Below are 16,772 nucleotides of genomic sequence, written 5' to 3'. Positions count from 1 at the left end.
AGGGAAAGGAGGAAAATGGTACCCATGGAGAGGAGGGGAGTTGGACCCATTTATCTTTTGATTAATCATGCGGTTAAAAATTTTGATCGATGTACAGCCCTACTCACTACCAAACTATGTTGGGATGCAGGCAAAGCAGACACTGTTTCAAATCCAAACAGAGACAGTGGTTCTGGCTCAAAGAACAGGTATTTAACTCCAGAATAATTAAAAGCTTGATTAAATAACAAAGAAAGGTCATGCCCAACACCAGAGTCTCTTGATTCTTGAAAAGAAACAGTTTACGTCTCTCCTACGTTGCACATGTAACATCCGGATAGAGCCATATTCTTTATCCCATAAACAAAACAGCAGCCTTCTGAAGTATAGACACAAACACATTCAAGTCTTGTTCAAAGACTAAGTTGATTAGTAGATAGCTCTGCCTTGGACCTCTTCATCTGATGACTCCAGTGTGGCAGAAATGTCCAAACTTTCAATCCTCCTCTCTCTGATAACCCCCCTCCCACACACACACCCACCCCCCCTAATACAAGGTAAACGGCTGCAGATAGTCCCAGGACTTCAACAAGATATTTCTTCTAAGTGACTAAAGGAGTCTAACTACTGCTCTGGGAAAGTTCAATACATGTAGGTTGAGACACCTAGCATGAATTGAAGAGCAATAGTATTTTGAGCTTAACACATTGATAGTAGTCTGATTCATGGACATCTTGCTCTAAACCAATCTTTTCCTAATTCTTCCTCAAGACTATTTTATGTTTGAGTCAGTACACTACAGTTTGTACCAAGGAGGTCACATCTGAAGAAGACTAGTGACTTGAGTCCAACTTCACCAACATATTCCTTGTAGTTTGCAAAGAGACCTCAGATCAGGAAACTGATGGTAAAATGCTCCTTGCATCCGAGGCTCCAAGTAAGTTGTCCACCACAATACATGGGGCACCTGTTGTAGATCTACTCAAGAGTTTTGTTGAGTTGGACCAGTCACTGACAGATTGTATGGCTAATTCTTCTGAACATACTGAAGACTGGCAGCATTGCTCTCCAGCATGACACCCGCTGCATCTGTTGAAGCAAGTGGGGAACCCAGCCAAGGGCAGGGAGATGAGTGGGTTGCATAGAAGACCTCACCATCAGGAGCTGCAGCCAGCAACATCGCCAGAAAGCTTCTGAGTAAAGTTATCAATCTGTGGCTATGAGCTTGCCAAAACGGAATTCATCAGTATGTCCAGAGTCTGCCCTTGTGTTTAGGAGCCATAAGGAAACACCAAAGAAACCAGACATCTTAGTGCACTAACCAGGTCATGCCATCATCTTAACTCCTCCATCACTTCTGATTTTAATGAAAATCTGTCTTCCTACATGATTCACCCCTGCTCACCACCATCAAAGCTGATATCTTAACATATAGTCATATAACTGTCATTTGAATGAAGAGGGCCAGACCATCTTTCAATCATAATTTTTTTTTTATCGCATGAAGGTATTTTGGTTCAGGGAGTTCTCATGAACAGGTGTGTGTGACCCAAACCATTGTCTTACAAAAAGCAAGGAACTTGAGTGAAGAGCTTGGTTTACCTCTAAATGGTTTGTGTGTTCATGGTGCCATGAACACTTGGAAGACTTTATCATGTTTGTAGTTTCAGATGCCTTTAAGTTTATTTTCAGGTCTTACTCATCTGCTCTCTATTTACTCATTTTTCCTCAACTACCTTCAGGGAGGTGATTGATACAATGGTGCGTCACTTTAAGATGCAAATATTTGGAGACCGGCAACCTGGCTATGATGGCAAGAGGAACATGTACACAGCACATCCACTGCCTGTTGGACGAGACAGAGTTAGTATGATACTGACCAGTGTCCTTCCTAATTTAGGTATCTTAATCTGTGTCTCCCTCCCTCCCTGAAATACCTGGTTGCACTTTTGTAAGTGCATTTGATCCACTATTGGAGTGTGTAACCACAACAGAGATCCTGCCTTTCAGTCTTTGCTCGGTGTCAGCTTGAACATTTCTGTTGGTGGCAGCGACACCTCCCCCTCCCCCACAGGGCTGTAACGTTTATAGAGCCCAGTGCGTTTGACCTACTGGTAGATGCTGCGTTGGCCTGCTTTTCTTTGCTGTCTTCCTTGGATGTACTCCAAGCAAAACCAGTTTAGAGATAACATAAATACAATTTAAAAAACAGTATATAAAATCTCATAACTGTATCCAGATTGATATGGCCTTTTCTGGGACCTTTCCAACAGGTCCAGCCCTGACCGATGTGAATGAAACTAGTTTAATGCACGTCATTGGTGGTGCTGCGTGTTCAGATCAGCCCCTCCTCTTCTACTTGTTCTGTATGAGAAGTGCAACTTCACTAGTTATTGGTGCACTTTTTTTCTGTGCAGAGGCTCTGGTTTTAGTTTTGTACATTTTGAGCCCTTACCTTGCATTGTGGTTTGATTCTGAAGGTTGCCCTTCTTGTTGTAGGTTGACTTGGAGGTGACACTTCCAGGTGAGGGTAAGGATCAAACCTTTAAAGTGACAATTCAGTGGGTGTCGGTGGTCAGTCTTCAGCTCCTCCTGGAAGCCCTGTCGGGGCACCTGAGTGAAGTTCCTGACGATTCCGTGCAAGCTCTCGATGTTATTACCAGGCATCTTCCATCTATGCGGTAGGTGTCTTTCTCTGCTGACATAATTTGGACATGTATTTCTAGCCAATAAACGTGTCCAATGCATATAAATGAAAATCATACCAAAGAAGTGTGAGCTAAATCCAAATGTCATAATGCTTGTCTTAAATGGGTTTTCTAAAGGATTAGGATGGTTTACAGTAGAAAAGAGTTTCTTGAAGACATCACAAACATTCCTTTCTATGGTTTCCAAAAGGCACAGTTTTATGTAGTGAAACATTTCTTTGATGCTGTGCTATTATCTTTTCTGTCCAGCTACACCCCAGTGGGCCGTTCATTTTTCTCTCCCCCTGAGGGGTACTACCATCCATTGGGAGGGGGCAGAGAAGTTTGGTTTGGCTTCCATCAGTCAGTCCGCCCAGCCATGTGGAACATGATGCTTAATATCGATGGTATGTAAGTATTTTGTTGCCTAAACATGATAGAAACTGAGTCACTTTTAAAAATCCTGCTTTCTGGTATCTTCCTGGCTGTTGAAACAATCAGATTTTAAACTTGGCCAGGAAGGCAGTGCAGTGAATTAGGATAGGTCATGTATAAACCTCTGCTGTGCCTGAGCACCTCCTCTCTTTACTTTCAGTATCGGCAACTGCTTTCTACCGAGCTCAGCCTGTGATTGAGTTCATGTGTGAAGTTTTAGATATTCAGAACATCAATGAGCAAACCAAACCCCTTACAGATTCCCAGCGTGTCAAGTTTACCAAAGAAATACGAGGTAAATGTTTCCTAATAACTTGTCATACATCTCCTTGGGTTTAATAGTATCTGCATGCTTAACGTTGCTTTTTCATGTCAGGATTTTTTAGTGCAGAATACAAAACGTTTTAAATTTGACAGGCACTGAGGTCTAGTAATTTGAGAAATGGGTTGGTTTTTTAAAGTGTTAAATATAAATTGTGTAGCTATATTGGGGAAGAGTGTAGCAGTATGTAACCTATAGCGAGAGAGGGCAAAGGATGGTACAGCAGCTGATGCCATTGCTGAAGTATTGGCAACACTGTAGAACAATCTGTGTAGAGGTAGATACTCTTGCTGAATGATACTGAAGCTTATGGTCGTGTTGCATATTCTTGGGACGTCTGTAGGTTTAAAAGTGGAGGTGACCCATTGTGGACAGATGAAGAGGAAGTACAGAGTGTGCAACGTGACCCGCCGCCCAGCCAGCCACCAGACGTAAGCTGCTTAAATGTGTGGGCTAACTGTAGTACCACTATATGGTTTTGATAGTGAGATGAAGTTTCAGACATTTAAAAGTTTTCATCTAATTTTAAGTGTGCAGGATTTGCTTTTATCCAAAGCAGTAGTTTCAGGTATAGTTTATGGCAGTTGACGTTCAGTTTTGCTAGGTGTTTCTTTACACTCCCCTTTCTCTATCTTTTCTGATGTGTACGGCAGCTAAACCTAGAGTTGGACTGAATTGCATTATATTTACTGGGTTTTAGATTTCTTGGATGGGTGAGATCTGGGATCTGAAATCCTAAAAATATGGTCCAAGAAGGATGCTAAGAATTGTTTAAATCTGTCCAATGGGTATCATTGTGTCATACACTGTAGATCCTATATAACATGGGCAGTGGGGTCCATGATATTTGACTGCATTATAAGTAAATCCATTTTATATTGGGTCTACAGTGTAATATGTAATGTAAAAAATAAAGGGGGGACGGGACTGTTGACTTATAAGTGAACCTGTGTGGAGTATGTGCAAACTTCACAACTCCATCTTGGAGTTAACGCAAGTCTCAGTTGTATGCACTTTTAAAGGGGTGTGGGCAAGAGCTATTGGGTAACAATGATTTTCTGAGACCCGAAATCTGAAATGATGGGCTTGGTTATAAATTCTTGATTCCATTATTTAACTTCCCACTATTTCAGAACCTGTGGCATGGTGTCTATCAACCAGCAGATGAAGATAGAGAACTGAAAACTGAGCTGAGACATTTCTCTTAGCATCCAGTCCAGCTCCTTAGTATTTTCTATCTCCAGCAAGTGCATGGACACAATTTTCAGCCTCTGGTTGTAAGTGATTTGCTCCTGGTCCCAGTTAAGCTTTGTGGGTGACTTGAGTCTGCAGAGTCAAATATGGAGGTCTTCGTATCCCTGTCTCTGGTGCCATGCAAATGTACTTCCTCCCTCCCTTCACCGCACTCATTTTCCTGCACAACAGCCTTAAAAAAAAGAAAAAGAGGTTTGCTGGAGAGCATGGGACAGAGGATCAATCCTGAGTCTTTCTTATCTGTGGTAAGACTTGTGGAGATGGAGCCTGGGGGAAGCAGCCGTGAGTGGTAAGTCCGACTAAAGTTTGACTTTGCTGGTGACAGTTGGAATGAATGACGAATCCCGCGGAGACAGTTAAGCAGTGTTCTCACTGGCTGGCATCAGGGCGTTGCAGTGCGTGAAAGCCAGGAATCCCGCGGGACACGGAGGAAGCAGTGAGTGGCAGCACATCTTCGGATTGAGTGTAGTGTCCGAATATGCTGGGGTCTTCGGGCTCTCTGGCAGGGCTGGTGTGCAGTTTGATGCAGAAGAGCATGGTAACAGGCACCATTTTGTCAGGGCCGACTAGCAGTGAGAAGCAGCCTCTGGCTCATCACACGCAGAGCATAGCTGCCATTTTACAGCCTCAGGGCCTGACAGAGTATTCAGCTGCATCGGGATCTTTGTTTTCCCCAGAGATTATATTGCTCTTACACCAGGCCTATTTACTGAAGCAGTGTAAAGTGTTTCAGGTTCTCATCCCGCTTCCCCTCTCAGCTTCTAAGAGAACTCATTCAGACCTCCAGGAATTGGCAGAAAAGGCTTTCTCCTTCTCCCTCCTTACCTAAACTGTCCTCGGTCTATTCAGAGGAGCCATCATGAGTCGTTAGAGGAGGAAGAACTCCCTCTTGAGGAGGATGATGATCTGAAAATACTGAGGTGATTTCATAAAGAGGAGCTTAGTACTCATTTCTGAGGCACTGGCAGTGCTTTCCATCGAGGAGCCTTCTGCTTTGGCGTCAGGAGCTCCATCTTTGAGGAGGCTTAGAGGTCCTTCTAAGGCTCTCCTGGTGCTTCCAGATATTCAGGACTTGATTACAGCAGAATAGGTCTCACTGGACGTGGGGCTGAGAATGGGAAGAGCTATGGCTCGCCTCTACCTGTTAGTTTCGGAGGAGAAAGATAAATTGCAACTTCCCAGGGTGGGCTCTCTGGTTGCGGTGGTGACCAAGACCACCACCTTGCTAATGGAAGGGGGCATTGCCCTAAAAGACCTACAGGATAGGAAGCTAGAAGGCTCACTGAAACAAGCCTTTGAAGTGGCCTCCTTGGGCCTTCAAGCGACAGTGTGTAGCTCATTCGTGCAAGAATATGCCTGAAGTGGCATCTGCAGTCTGCGACACAAGATGGGCACCAAAACGCCCATCTGAAAGTGAGGTTGGCCTATTTAGCAGAGGCTACTTTTGACATGTTACGGGTTACAGCCCGCAGGTATGTCTTTGGCTGTCATGACAAGGAAGAAAAATCCACATAGGTGTATGGACAACGAAGTCCCACGGAATCAAACAGAGTACAGAGAGAAATGGGAAGTGGACAAAAAACTTCAGAGACTGGGACAATTGAATCAAGACCAGATAATGTTTATTAATGACTTGACAAAGATCTGTGTTTCAGCCACAGGCCTGTCTCAGGAGTCTAAAAAAATACTTTAAAAAATCCACATGTAAAACATATACATAATATACATAATAAAATGTGAAACAGGTGTCATGGCACATTGGCTACTTTGGTTGTAGCATTGGCCAATGTATACAGTGACAGTCATGTATAGTTAATCTGCCCTTTTGGGGCAAGTGGCTATTTGGAGATCTCAGTAATGTGGTGAAAGAACTGGAGGAAACTAAGCTACAGCAGTTGCTGGAAGATAAGCTGAAAGCCTCTGGTCGTCTGTCTTCAGAGAACTCACTCTTGGCCTGGTTGTCAGCAGTACGGTCAGAAGTCCCGCTTTTAGGCACGCCAATCTTCCTTTTGTGCAGACAGGAAGGCCTCCTGTCAGAGCGCTCAATGCCTCCAGAGCTTTGCAGTGCACAAGGCTGTCTTCTCTTCCTCCGGTTGGAGGACACCTTTAGGAGTTTCGGGAGGAGTGAGCTAAAATCATGTCAGACTAGTGCGTTCCGGATATTCTTACAGAAGGTTACCAGTTGGAGTTCTCTTGCCCAGTTGCGACTCTCTTCTTGCAGTCTGCTTGTCAAAAGGGAACCAAGGCAGTCAAGATTCAGGCCACCGTAGATTAATTGATGGTGCTCCGGGCCATTGTTCCAGATCCCCAGGCCAAACAGGGACAAAGCAGATACTCTGTCTACTTCATCCCAAAGAAGGAAGGCACCTTTCATCTGGTCTTAGATCTCAAATGTCTAAACTGCTGCCTCTGAGTGGCCTGCTTTTGCATGGAGACACTAAGAGCAGTAGTAGCCTAAGTTCAAAGATTTGTCACCACCTTCATCTCAAGGAGGCATATTTGCATATACCTATATGGCCACCACATCAGAGGCTTCTATGTTTTGCGATGCTGGGCCATCATGTCCACTTTAGGGCTTTGCCTTTCGGTCTCACCACCGCGTCTCCAAAAATGTTTACCAAGGTTATGGTGGTGGTGGCAGTCTTCCTTCTGCTTCAGTTCACCCGTATATCAATGTCTGACTCATTGGTGTGCCGTCTTACTTGGACAGCTTTGTGACGATGGACAAAGTTGTCCTTCTGCAGTTGTTGGGTTGGGTGAGAAGAGCAGACTAACTCCATCGCAGATGCTGGAGTATCTGGGTGTTCTATTCAACACAGCACAGGAGGTCAAACGTAGTTCAACAGATTTGTCATCTCATTCAAGGCAGGCTCAGGGTCTGTGACTATGTCCAGGTTCTGGGTTCAGTGAGGGTGATGATGGAAGTGGCTCATATGTGGCCATTACAGGAATATTTTCTCAGCCACTGGTCTCTAGTGTCACAGAAGTACGACCTTCATCTTTCTTGGACGCTGGTTGCTAGACAGAGTATGCAATGGTGGTTGTTGCCCAGGAATTGACCATCAAAGCTCACTTTCCAATAACACAATGGGAGGTGGTGACAACAGTCGCCGGAAAGTCGGGTTGGGGAGCTTGTTAGAAGTTCCATCTGGCACAGGGCACAAGGATGGAACAGGAATCTCAGTAGTCAATAAATCACTTGGAGCTCGGGGCAGCATGGAATTCCTTACGTGACTTTGCTCCCTTTCTGGCGGGGGCTCCAGTCCGAGTTTTTTCCAACAGTGCAACAGCGGTGGCTTATATCAACAAGTAAAGCGGGACCTGCAGCAGTTCGATGGCGGTGGATGTGACCTCCCTCATGAACTGGGTGGAGAAAAATCATCTCTGCTTGTCAGCAGCTCACATTACTGGGTCCTTGAATACGGAGATGGACTTTCTCAGCAGGCACTCTTTGGACCTAGGAGAATGGGAACTAATTGGCCAGGGTTTTCAGTTAACGGTGGACGGATGGAGTTCTCTTCTTCTTGACTTGATGGTGACAAAAAGGAATGCCAAAGGTCCCAAGTTCTTCAGCCATCAGAAAGAACTGGGATCGATGCCCTACTGGAGCCCTTGCCAGAGACTTATCTATTGTATGTCTTTCCTCCTTGGCCAATGTTGGCCACATATTGGAAAGGATCGTATTGCACCGGGGTCGAATAATTCTATTAGCCCCGGATTGGCTGCAAAATCCTTGGTACGTGGATCTGATTTGATTGCTGGACAGGGGGTCTTCTCTGTCTTCCACAGGTGCACAGCCTACTGAAGCAAGGTCCATGGTAGTCTTATGGCATGGCCATTGAAAGGACTCAGTTGAGATGAAAAGGTTATTCTGATTGTCATTGCTTCCTTGCTTCAGGCTTGGAAACGCTCTACATCCATGTGAGATGTAATAGTATGGAGGATATTCGAGGGCTAGTATTCTGAGTGTGGAATTTCTCCCTTCTTTGCTCAGATCGCGCACATCCTAGCATTTCTCCAAGCAGGTCTTCATAAGGGATTGGCAGATTGTGGCTTTGGCCCGTTTCAGGGGTCAATTACAGAAGATGTCTTTTGATTCTTGTGTGGAATGGGCCGCTTGCATCCTTTCTTTCCTGTGCCATGTCCAGAGTGGAACCTTAACTTAGTCCTTTGGGCTCTTCAGAAGCCTCCTTTTGAGCCACTCCAGAAGCCTTCTTGGTGGCGGTTGCGTCTGCATGTTGGGTTTCAGTGCTTCAGGCTCTCTCTTGGGATCCCTTTCTTCGCATGGTTCCTTCCTTTCTTCTGAAAATGGTGTCGTCAGCATTTCATCTCAACCAAACTGTGGAGCTTCTGTCCTTTCACAGAGAGGATGAAGAGGCTCAGTATTCTTCCTTGAAGCTTCTCGATGTGCCTAGAGTCCTCATTAGGTATCTAATTCACAAACGAGTTTCGCAAATCGAACAGACTGTGCGTTTTGGTAAACAGAGGCTTGGCCTTATGACTTCCAAGCCCACAAATGCTAGATGACTGAAGGAGACTATCACGTCAGCTTATTTTCTTGTGGGGAGATAGGCTCCTCAGGCCTTGCGGGCTCATTCTTCGAGGCGTACAGTGACATCACGGGCAGAGACTACCTTACTGTCTCCGGATATTTGCAAGGTGGTGGCATAATCAATGTTGTATACCTTTGCCAAGCACTCAGGCTGGATGTTACAGTGCACTTTGAAGCCAATTTGGGGTTTCGGTCTTCAGGGCAGCGATGCCAGGATCCCACCCACTCTAGGGATTGCTTTTGAACATCCCACAGGTTCGGGAATAGTGGGAAGCTACTTAATGGAAGGAGATATTAGGTCTTACCTGATTTATTTTTCCATTAGTCCTTTCCACTATTCCAGAGAACCATCCAAGATTTCTGAGATGTTTAGTCAGTGTGAAGTAATGGGTCAAATAACTGTCACCTTGCATGGTGCTTCCTGCATATTTCTTGTTCTTTACAAGTTGTCTAGAGATGAGAGGTCCACATATGTTTGCTTGTCTGGTTAGTGTTAGGTTAGGAAGTTGTTTAAGATTGTTGTGTTTGTTCCAAGTTTCTCCTTACTGGTTGTCTATTTAAAAACTAAGGAGCTGGACTGGATGCCAAGAGAGATGTCTCAGCTCAGTTTTCAGTTCCTAACGCCACCTGCTAGTTGATGGACACAACTGTCCCACAGGTTTTGGAATAGTGGAAAGGACTAATGGAAAGAAAATGATCAGGTAAGATCTAATTGTCCATAACTTCCACCCAATTTTCCTGTAGGTTTCCTTTGCAGCTGGAGAATGGTCAGGCCATGGAGTGTACAGTAGCACAGTATTTTAAGCAGAAGTATAGCCTGCAGTTGAAATATCCCCACCTCCCTTGTCTACAAGTGGGACAAGAGCAAAAACACACTTACCTGCCTCTCGAGGTAATGTACTTTGGGACATTTGTCTTTTTCATTATAATGCTTGCTACCACCAGAATGACCAGCTGGAGCAACCTATGAAATAGCTGTTTTGATGCTTATGGTCAATTATCCAGCATCAGCTTTACTGATAACTGGAGTTTGAGAGTGTTGAACTATACAGTGTACTAATGAAATGTTGTGTCTCATGGTTTGTTGCCAAATGAAATCTTTTTTTTTTAAATGGGGTAGAATTGGGAGGGTAGGTTTTAGTGGAGTATGACGGGGTGAGATTTTAGTAAAACATGGGTTACACTAAATATAGGGAACGTCAAAAACATGTCTTAAAGTATAAATTTAATGTTGTGGGGGTTTTGTTGTTGGTTTTTTTTTTAATTCTTAATTCAAGGTATATAAAAATGTGGATGAACAAAACCAAAATGTTAAAATTGCAAAGGTTAATTCTTCTAATCCTGTTTGCTAGGTGTGTAACATTGTGGCAGGCCAGCGATGTATCAAGAAACTGACAGATAATCAGACGTCCACTATGATAAAAGCAACGGCAAGGTCTGCCCCAGACAGGCAGGAGGAGATCAGCAGGCTGGTGAGTAAACTTAGAACCAGGTTTGTGGTTTTTTTTAATGAAAACTACCCACATGAAAATCTTAATGAGCAATCATGAAACTTTATAATAGCCAGAGAACTTTCACAGATATTTTACCATTTCTAGAAGACTGGCCCAGGCAGGGTAATCACCCAAACTCAGATGACCTGTACTGTACAACTGACCAAAAATTGTTGTCAGCAGAACTCTTTACTGAAGTGCTGTCAAATCTACACTTTGATCAAGTACATTTCTTGCAGCAAACTTTTAAAATTCAGGTTGTCAACCAAAATTAGGGTTTGCCAGCATCCTCCTCCATGTCTGTAACACACTCTGGGTTGGCGACCTGTCAAAAAAGCTGATCATTTTAGTCACATGCTGCAGACTTACTTAAAAGTGATGTTTGCATCTGGCCTGAACCTTAAATTGGATTATTATTTTTTTTACCCATCAGTCTTCCTATTTGGGCTTCCATTTCAGTGTGAATTGGACTCTACTGGTTTTATTGTAAACTATTGGATAGTTTTAATTAGCTCATGAGTGGTATTTAAAAGATTAATAATAAGGTCATGCTGCTGGAGGTCTTTATTTTGCTGCTACCTAGGATAAAGGATGGTACCTGAATGTGGCCACTAGGTGCTGCTGTTGTAATGTGACAAGAGACTGTACCGTGTTTCCCCGAAAATAAGACAGTGTCTTATATTAATTTTTGCTCCCAAAGATGCGCTAGGTCTTATTTTCAGGGGATGTCTTATTCGGGAGTAGTAGGGGGACTGTGGCGGTCGGACACAGTATTGAAGTGGGGGGCGGTATCCTGCAGGAGTAGGCCGTGGCTCGCCTATCTGCCCACAGTGACCGCAGGACTCGAGCAGAGCAGAGCTGCCCTGGCCGGGCTGGGAATGGAGGAGGGGTATGAACTAGGGAAGGTAATGGAATGTGGGGCCGGGCTGCTCTGGCTGGGGGTCTCGGGAGGTTGTGAGAGGGCTTAGGGCACAGGATCATCCCTACCATATTACAAACGTTAAAAAAAAATTCTACGGTAGCTCCGTTCTCCGTTGGTGGCGCTTTAAGCGCTCCTCCTGTACATTTGCAACACTTTCCATCCTTCTAGTCTGACTTAGCCCTTGGGCGATGGAGCAGCGCCGAAAGGACTCGGTTACTCATTTTCTTTTCTTTTATTATTTCTGCAAGGGGGATGTTTCTTTTCTTTCCGGGCTCACTTACCGGTAGTTGATCTTCACAAAAGCGTGAAGGAGGATGGTAGGAGTCCGCTGGACGATAGATTTTCCACCTCAGTCTTGTTTCTTGCATTTCTTTAATGTTATTTCGTCTGTGGGCTGCAGCGAAAAAAATTAAGGTTTCTGTGTCCATGTCCCATCGGGGCCAAACAAAACCTTTGCTAGGTCTTACTTTCGGGGGAGGCCTTATATTTAGCAATTCAGCAAAACCTCTACTAGGTCTTATTTTCAGGGGATGTTTTATTTTCGGGGAAACAGGGTATCTGTCCAGTTGCAGCTCAAGAGGCAGAAACTAGGCTGTAGAATCTCAAATTGGATCATCCTACACCAGAAAGTCCCTAAGTCAGATTATATAGTTCCAAACCTTTTCTTGATAATCTAGTAACAATTTAAACCTTCAGATTCTTTGTTAATTTTCTGTGCAGGTGAAAAGTAACAGCATGGTTGGAGGGCCAGACCCATATCTGAAAGAGTTTGGCATTGTGGTGCATAATGAAATGACAGAGCTGACAGGCAGGGTACTGCCAGCACCTATGTTACAGTATGGTGGCAGGGTGAGTACTTCAAGAATGTATGAAAATGATTAAATATACTTCTCTAGTTTTAAAATCCTACAGAGCTGCTTTCATTCATTCCTTCCTTCCTTTTTGGTTTTGCTATGTATCGGATTCCTGCTGTTATCCTGCCCCTACTGCTTATGTAAACAGGTGGCCATACTCTCCTTTTGCTAAACCAGCTTAATATGTGGCTTTGCGTTTCCTAATGTTTAAGGATATTGTAGCCTACTCTTGGCCTCTGAATGAAGTCATTTCTTTAGAGATGTTGTATGTATTTTTTTTTTTAATCCATCACTAGAACAAGACTGTAGCTACGCCAAACCAGGGTGTGTGGGACATGCGAGGGAAACAGTTTTATGCTGGTATCGAGATCAAAGTGTGGGCAGTTGCCTGCTTCGCCCCTCAGAAGCAATGCAGAGAAGACTTGTTGAAGTGAGTATCTGTGGTGAAGGGACCACTTGCACACCAAACATCTTTCATATTTCCCTCCAGATACATTTTGATTCTTATAATGCAGAGTTGAAAATTCTTCTGGATGTTGAGGCTGTGTTTTCTTACCATGGGTTCTCATCGCTTTCAAACCTAGCTGTTTAAAGCCATATGCAGTGGAATAGGAGGGGGGGGGGGCACAGTAGCCTTAGCCCCACCAGTATTTCACCAACACAGCATCAGCAGTCAGAGGGCTTGGGGCCAGGGCTGGAGATTGGTCTGTTTTGGTTCCTTCAACCAAAAAGATGTGCTGTAACTCTCTAAAGTGGATGCTTGAAGGTCAACATATGGATGTTACATACTTTTTGAGATGAGAACCTTTTCTCATATAACAGAATCTGTGCAACTCTGTTATCTGCAGTTTCCAATGCAAGGTGATTGCTGGCCAAACAAAAAAAAAAACCCTGAATGCTGGATCAGAGCACATCTGGTCCCTGTAAAAAGCCTTTTATACATGGAGTAACAGGTCACTTTGTAAGGGAAGTAGACTCTTAAATATATACCCTACTTTTTTTGCCGTCTACTTTGGTGTGGGGGAGGGGACAAATATTTTTATTTTATTTTATTTTGTTACATTACTACCCCGTGCTTTCCCACTCATGGCAGGCTCAATGTGGCGGGCAATGGAGGATTAAGTGACTTGCCCAGAGTCACAAGGAGCTGCCTGTGCCGGGAATCGAACTCAGTTCCTCAGTTCCCCAGGACCAAAGTCCACCACCCTAACCATTAGGCCTCTCCTCCACAAATGGGCATAGTAGAGGTGGGATTGCCACTTAGGTGAATAATCTGTAAAAGATGCACATATGCAGCAATTCTTATTTGCAATTGCACAATTCCCTGTCTGAAAAGGTGTAAACGTGTTCACCTGCTTTTCTTGGGGTAACTTTATAAAGATGCATATGTTGCCTTTTTATAAAATTATTCTCCAAGTGATCTGAAAGGTAAAATTATAGTGCTAGTAAGACTCGTTTCCTTACCCACCACTTCTTTTGTTCTTCCCACTCTGTATTTCTCAAACAGAAGCTTCACAGACCAGCTGCGTAAGATCTCTAAGGACGCAGGGATGCCGATCCAGGGCCAGCCATGTTTCTGTAAATACGCACAGGGTGCAGACAGCGTGGAGCCTATGTTCAAGCACCTGAAGCTTACGTACGTTGGCCTACAGCTGATAGTGGTTATCCTGCCAGGGAAGACGCCTGTGTATGGTACGGAGAGGCCTTGTCATACATGTACCGGCGCGGTTCAAATACAGTTGTTGATGTAATCAATGTCTTAGTTTTTAGCGTTTGTATTTATGTGTTCATATTTAAAAGAAACAAACCAAATGTCCCTCCCATCCTTCCTACCACTTCTGAAACTGTTTCAGTTATGAAAACCAGTGACAAACCACCAGTTCTGGGAGAACTCATCTGCATGTCAGCTGTGAGCTGAGACCGTTTTCCTGAGGCCCTGTTGTGAGCAAAGAATGGCTTCCTGAAGTCCTGTTGTGTACATTAACACAGATGGACTCACTTTCAGTTGCTTCTGTAGTTTCACTGATTCTGTAGTGAAAATTTTACCAGAAATTGAATGATTGTCAAAGAATAGGTTAGTCTCTTGTAGGGTGTGTATAGCCCCTTAGTCAAGCATTTATTGTGCAGTGGTGATAGAGGTACTCAACAGTGAAATTATGCTTACATACCTTCCAAGGAGCAGGTAGCATGTGGAAGAATACATTTGGGAGGTAATTCTATGAGATGGCACTTGGACGTGTCATAGACACCAGTAATTGGTAGTTGTGTGAGTGTGCATGAAGCATGGATTCTATGAGGTAGGTCATTAACTGCAGGGGGAGTTTATAATTGGGCAGAGCACAGGGGGTCCATGGTTATGTCTTCAAGTCATGTTACTTGGTGCATGTAAGCATGCCCATTTATACCTGCTGTTCACATGGTTACACCCACCCATGCCAACGTACACTAGTATTGCTCTAAAGGAAGCTTAATGTACAGATGCCCCATCATACAGTTGGTGCCCAATGCTTGGCATGGAAGTGGCAGTTTATATAATTGCCTCTTTGGTGTGGATAGTCTTGAACTTAAGCCTTAGGAGTGAGCAGCTTGCATGAGCTGGAGCTGTACCAGTACTGGTTTTGCAGCCTATTTCTAGTGATGAAACTGGAGAGAAGAGAGTAATGGCAGCGTGGCTTCCAGCAGTCTTTGTTACCAAGCGAGAGACCTCCCTGGTACTGCAGTATTAACACCACCAGCGCAGTTCTAGTTTCAGCCGTGCCATCAAACTAAATCCATGATTTTGGAGAGTGAGCTTCAGGTGGGGGTTGGGAAAGTAAGAAGCCAATGACTGAGGTGGGACAAAAGCAAAAACGCTGCCTTTTTCATTGTAATGCTTGCTACCACCAGATTGACCAGTTCCCCTTGAGAAAGCCAGGAGGGCGAAACAGGCTCCTGTTGGGGAGTGCATGTCTACCGGCATTCAGATAAGTCATTGATGAATGAAACATTGTTCTAGCAAGTTCGCTACGTAAATAAAACAGCCAGCAGGGTGATATCTAAAAACTATAAAAAGAGAAGAAAAAAATGATATAAAGATATTCATGCTGGTAGCTATAATCAATGGTAGGATGGTGGGTATGTGTCTATGATTACAACAATAGTAGCGAAGAAGCCCATAATTAATCGCTACTTAAATATGAGACCTTGCCTTTAACCTCCACCGTAGATTCTCCCATAAGGTACTGTACTTTGTTTGAAGTTGTTATTCAATATAATCAGTAGAGTTAGCTGCATTTGTTTGGCAGTAATTATCCCAGAAAGAAGCAGTGGATTTTCCCCAAGTCATTTTAATAATGGTATATGGACTTTTCCTTTAGGAAGTCCAAACTTTTTTAAAACCCTGCTAAGCTAACCAGCTTTACCACATTCTCTGGCAATGAATTCCAGAGTTTAATTACAGGAGCCAGGAGAGAGGCAGACCCTGGTGCTCCCCCTCCCTTGGAGGCTGGGCCCAGGGAAACTTGCCCCCTCCTTTCCCCCCTCTCGACTGCCCTGGTGTTGCGCCATACAGTCTACAAATGAAATGTTCTGTCTCATGGTTTGTGTTGCCTAGTGAGATTCTGACTTCCTTTGCAGCGGAAGTGAAGCGTGTAGGGGACACGCTGTTGGGAATGGCCACACAGTGTGTGCAGGTGAAGAATGTAGTGAAAACATCCCCCCAGACCCTTTCCAATCTGTGTCTGAAGATCAATGCCAAGCTTGGGGGCATCAACAATGTCCTTGTACCCCACCAGAGGTAAGGCTTGACTGGCTGCTCTCCTGTGATAGTATCCATGGCAAGACTAGGCAGCGATCTCACCTCTTTCCAAAGACTACAACACAACACCATCACACTATGTCCCAGATTGCCCACAGGACTAAGAAAAAAAAAAAACCACCCACCCACCATGTCCTCTAATATCGCCAATATGATATTCAAACAACAAGACTGCACACAACCAACAAGATTGTACACACAACCAATGCCCTGCCTATAAAACTTATGTCCAACCCAGACCCATCCATAATGTAAACCGCACTGAACCCTGAACAGGGGATATTAGTGGTATATGAGAATTGAGTTGCATCTACTGTTTACAGAACTTTGGGGGAATCCAGTGCTTTCATAAAGACTTAGTTTTCATTCAGTTGCTGTTTCCTGGTTATACACTTATTTTTTTTTTAAACATATTGCTGCTTTTAACTTCTCTTTTGGAGTTCTGTTACCAGAGTGCAACTTGCTGTGCAGTCTTACT

The 16,772-nt window shown here is 44.1% G+C and overlaps 1 protein-coding gene across 2 annotated transcripts in view; it reads left to right on the top strand.

Annotated features, from left to right (window-relative positions):
* Positions 1 to 16,772, top strand: part of AGO4 (argonaute RISC component 4) — a 46,928-nt gene that overhangs the window by 17,518 nt on the left and 12,638 nt on the right. Inside the window, exons 3-13 of one of the 2 annotated variants that reach the window (XM_030217376.1) lie at positions 1,722 to 1,842; positions 2,479 to 2,660; positions 2,937 to 3,073; positions 3,262 to 3,396; positions 3,767 to 3,854; positions 9,974 to 10,121; positions 10,582 to 10,701; positions 12,365 to 12,493; positions 12,795 to 12,928; positions 14,006 to 14,190; positions 16,114 to 16,273. In XM_030217376.1, the coding sequence (XP_030073236.1) occupies positions 1,722 to 1,842; positions 2,479 to 2,660; positions 2,937 to 3,073; positions 3,262 to 3,396; positions 3,767 to 3,854; positions 9,974 to 10,121; positions 10,582 to 10,701; positions 12,365 to 12,493; positions 12,795 to 12,928; positions 14,006 to 14,190; positions 16,114 to 16,273 (1,539 nt within the window). Of the gene's footprint in view, positions 1 to 1,721; positions 1,843 to 2,478; positions 2,661 to 2,936; positions 3,078 to 3,261; positions 3,397 to 3,766; positions 3,855 to 9,973; positions 10,122 to 10,581; positions 10,702 to 12,364; positions 12,494 to 12,794; positions 12,929 to 14,005; positions 14,191 to 16,113; positions 16,274 to 16,772 lie in introns of those variants that run through there. The other variant, XM_030217377.1, reaches the window with a different exon arrangement.

This window comes from Microcaecilia unicolor, chromosome 11 (genome assembly GCF_901765095.1).
Source record: "Microcaecilia unicolor chromosome 11, aMicUni1.1, whole genome shotgun sequence".
NCBI classification, from domain to species: domain Eukaryota; kingdom Metazoa; phylum Chordata; class Amphibia; order Gymnophiona; family Siphonopidae; genus Microcaecilia; species Microcaecilia unicolor.
The sequence above is the reverse complement of the archived record's forward strand: the minus strand, read 5'-3'. Positions and strand labels throughout refer to the sequence as shown.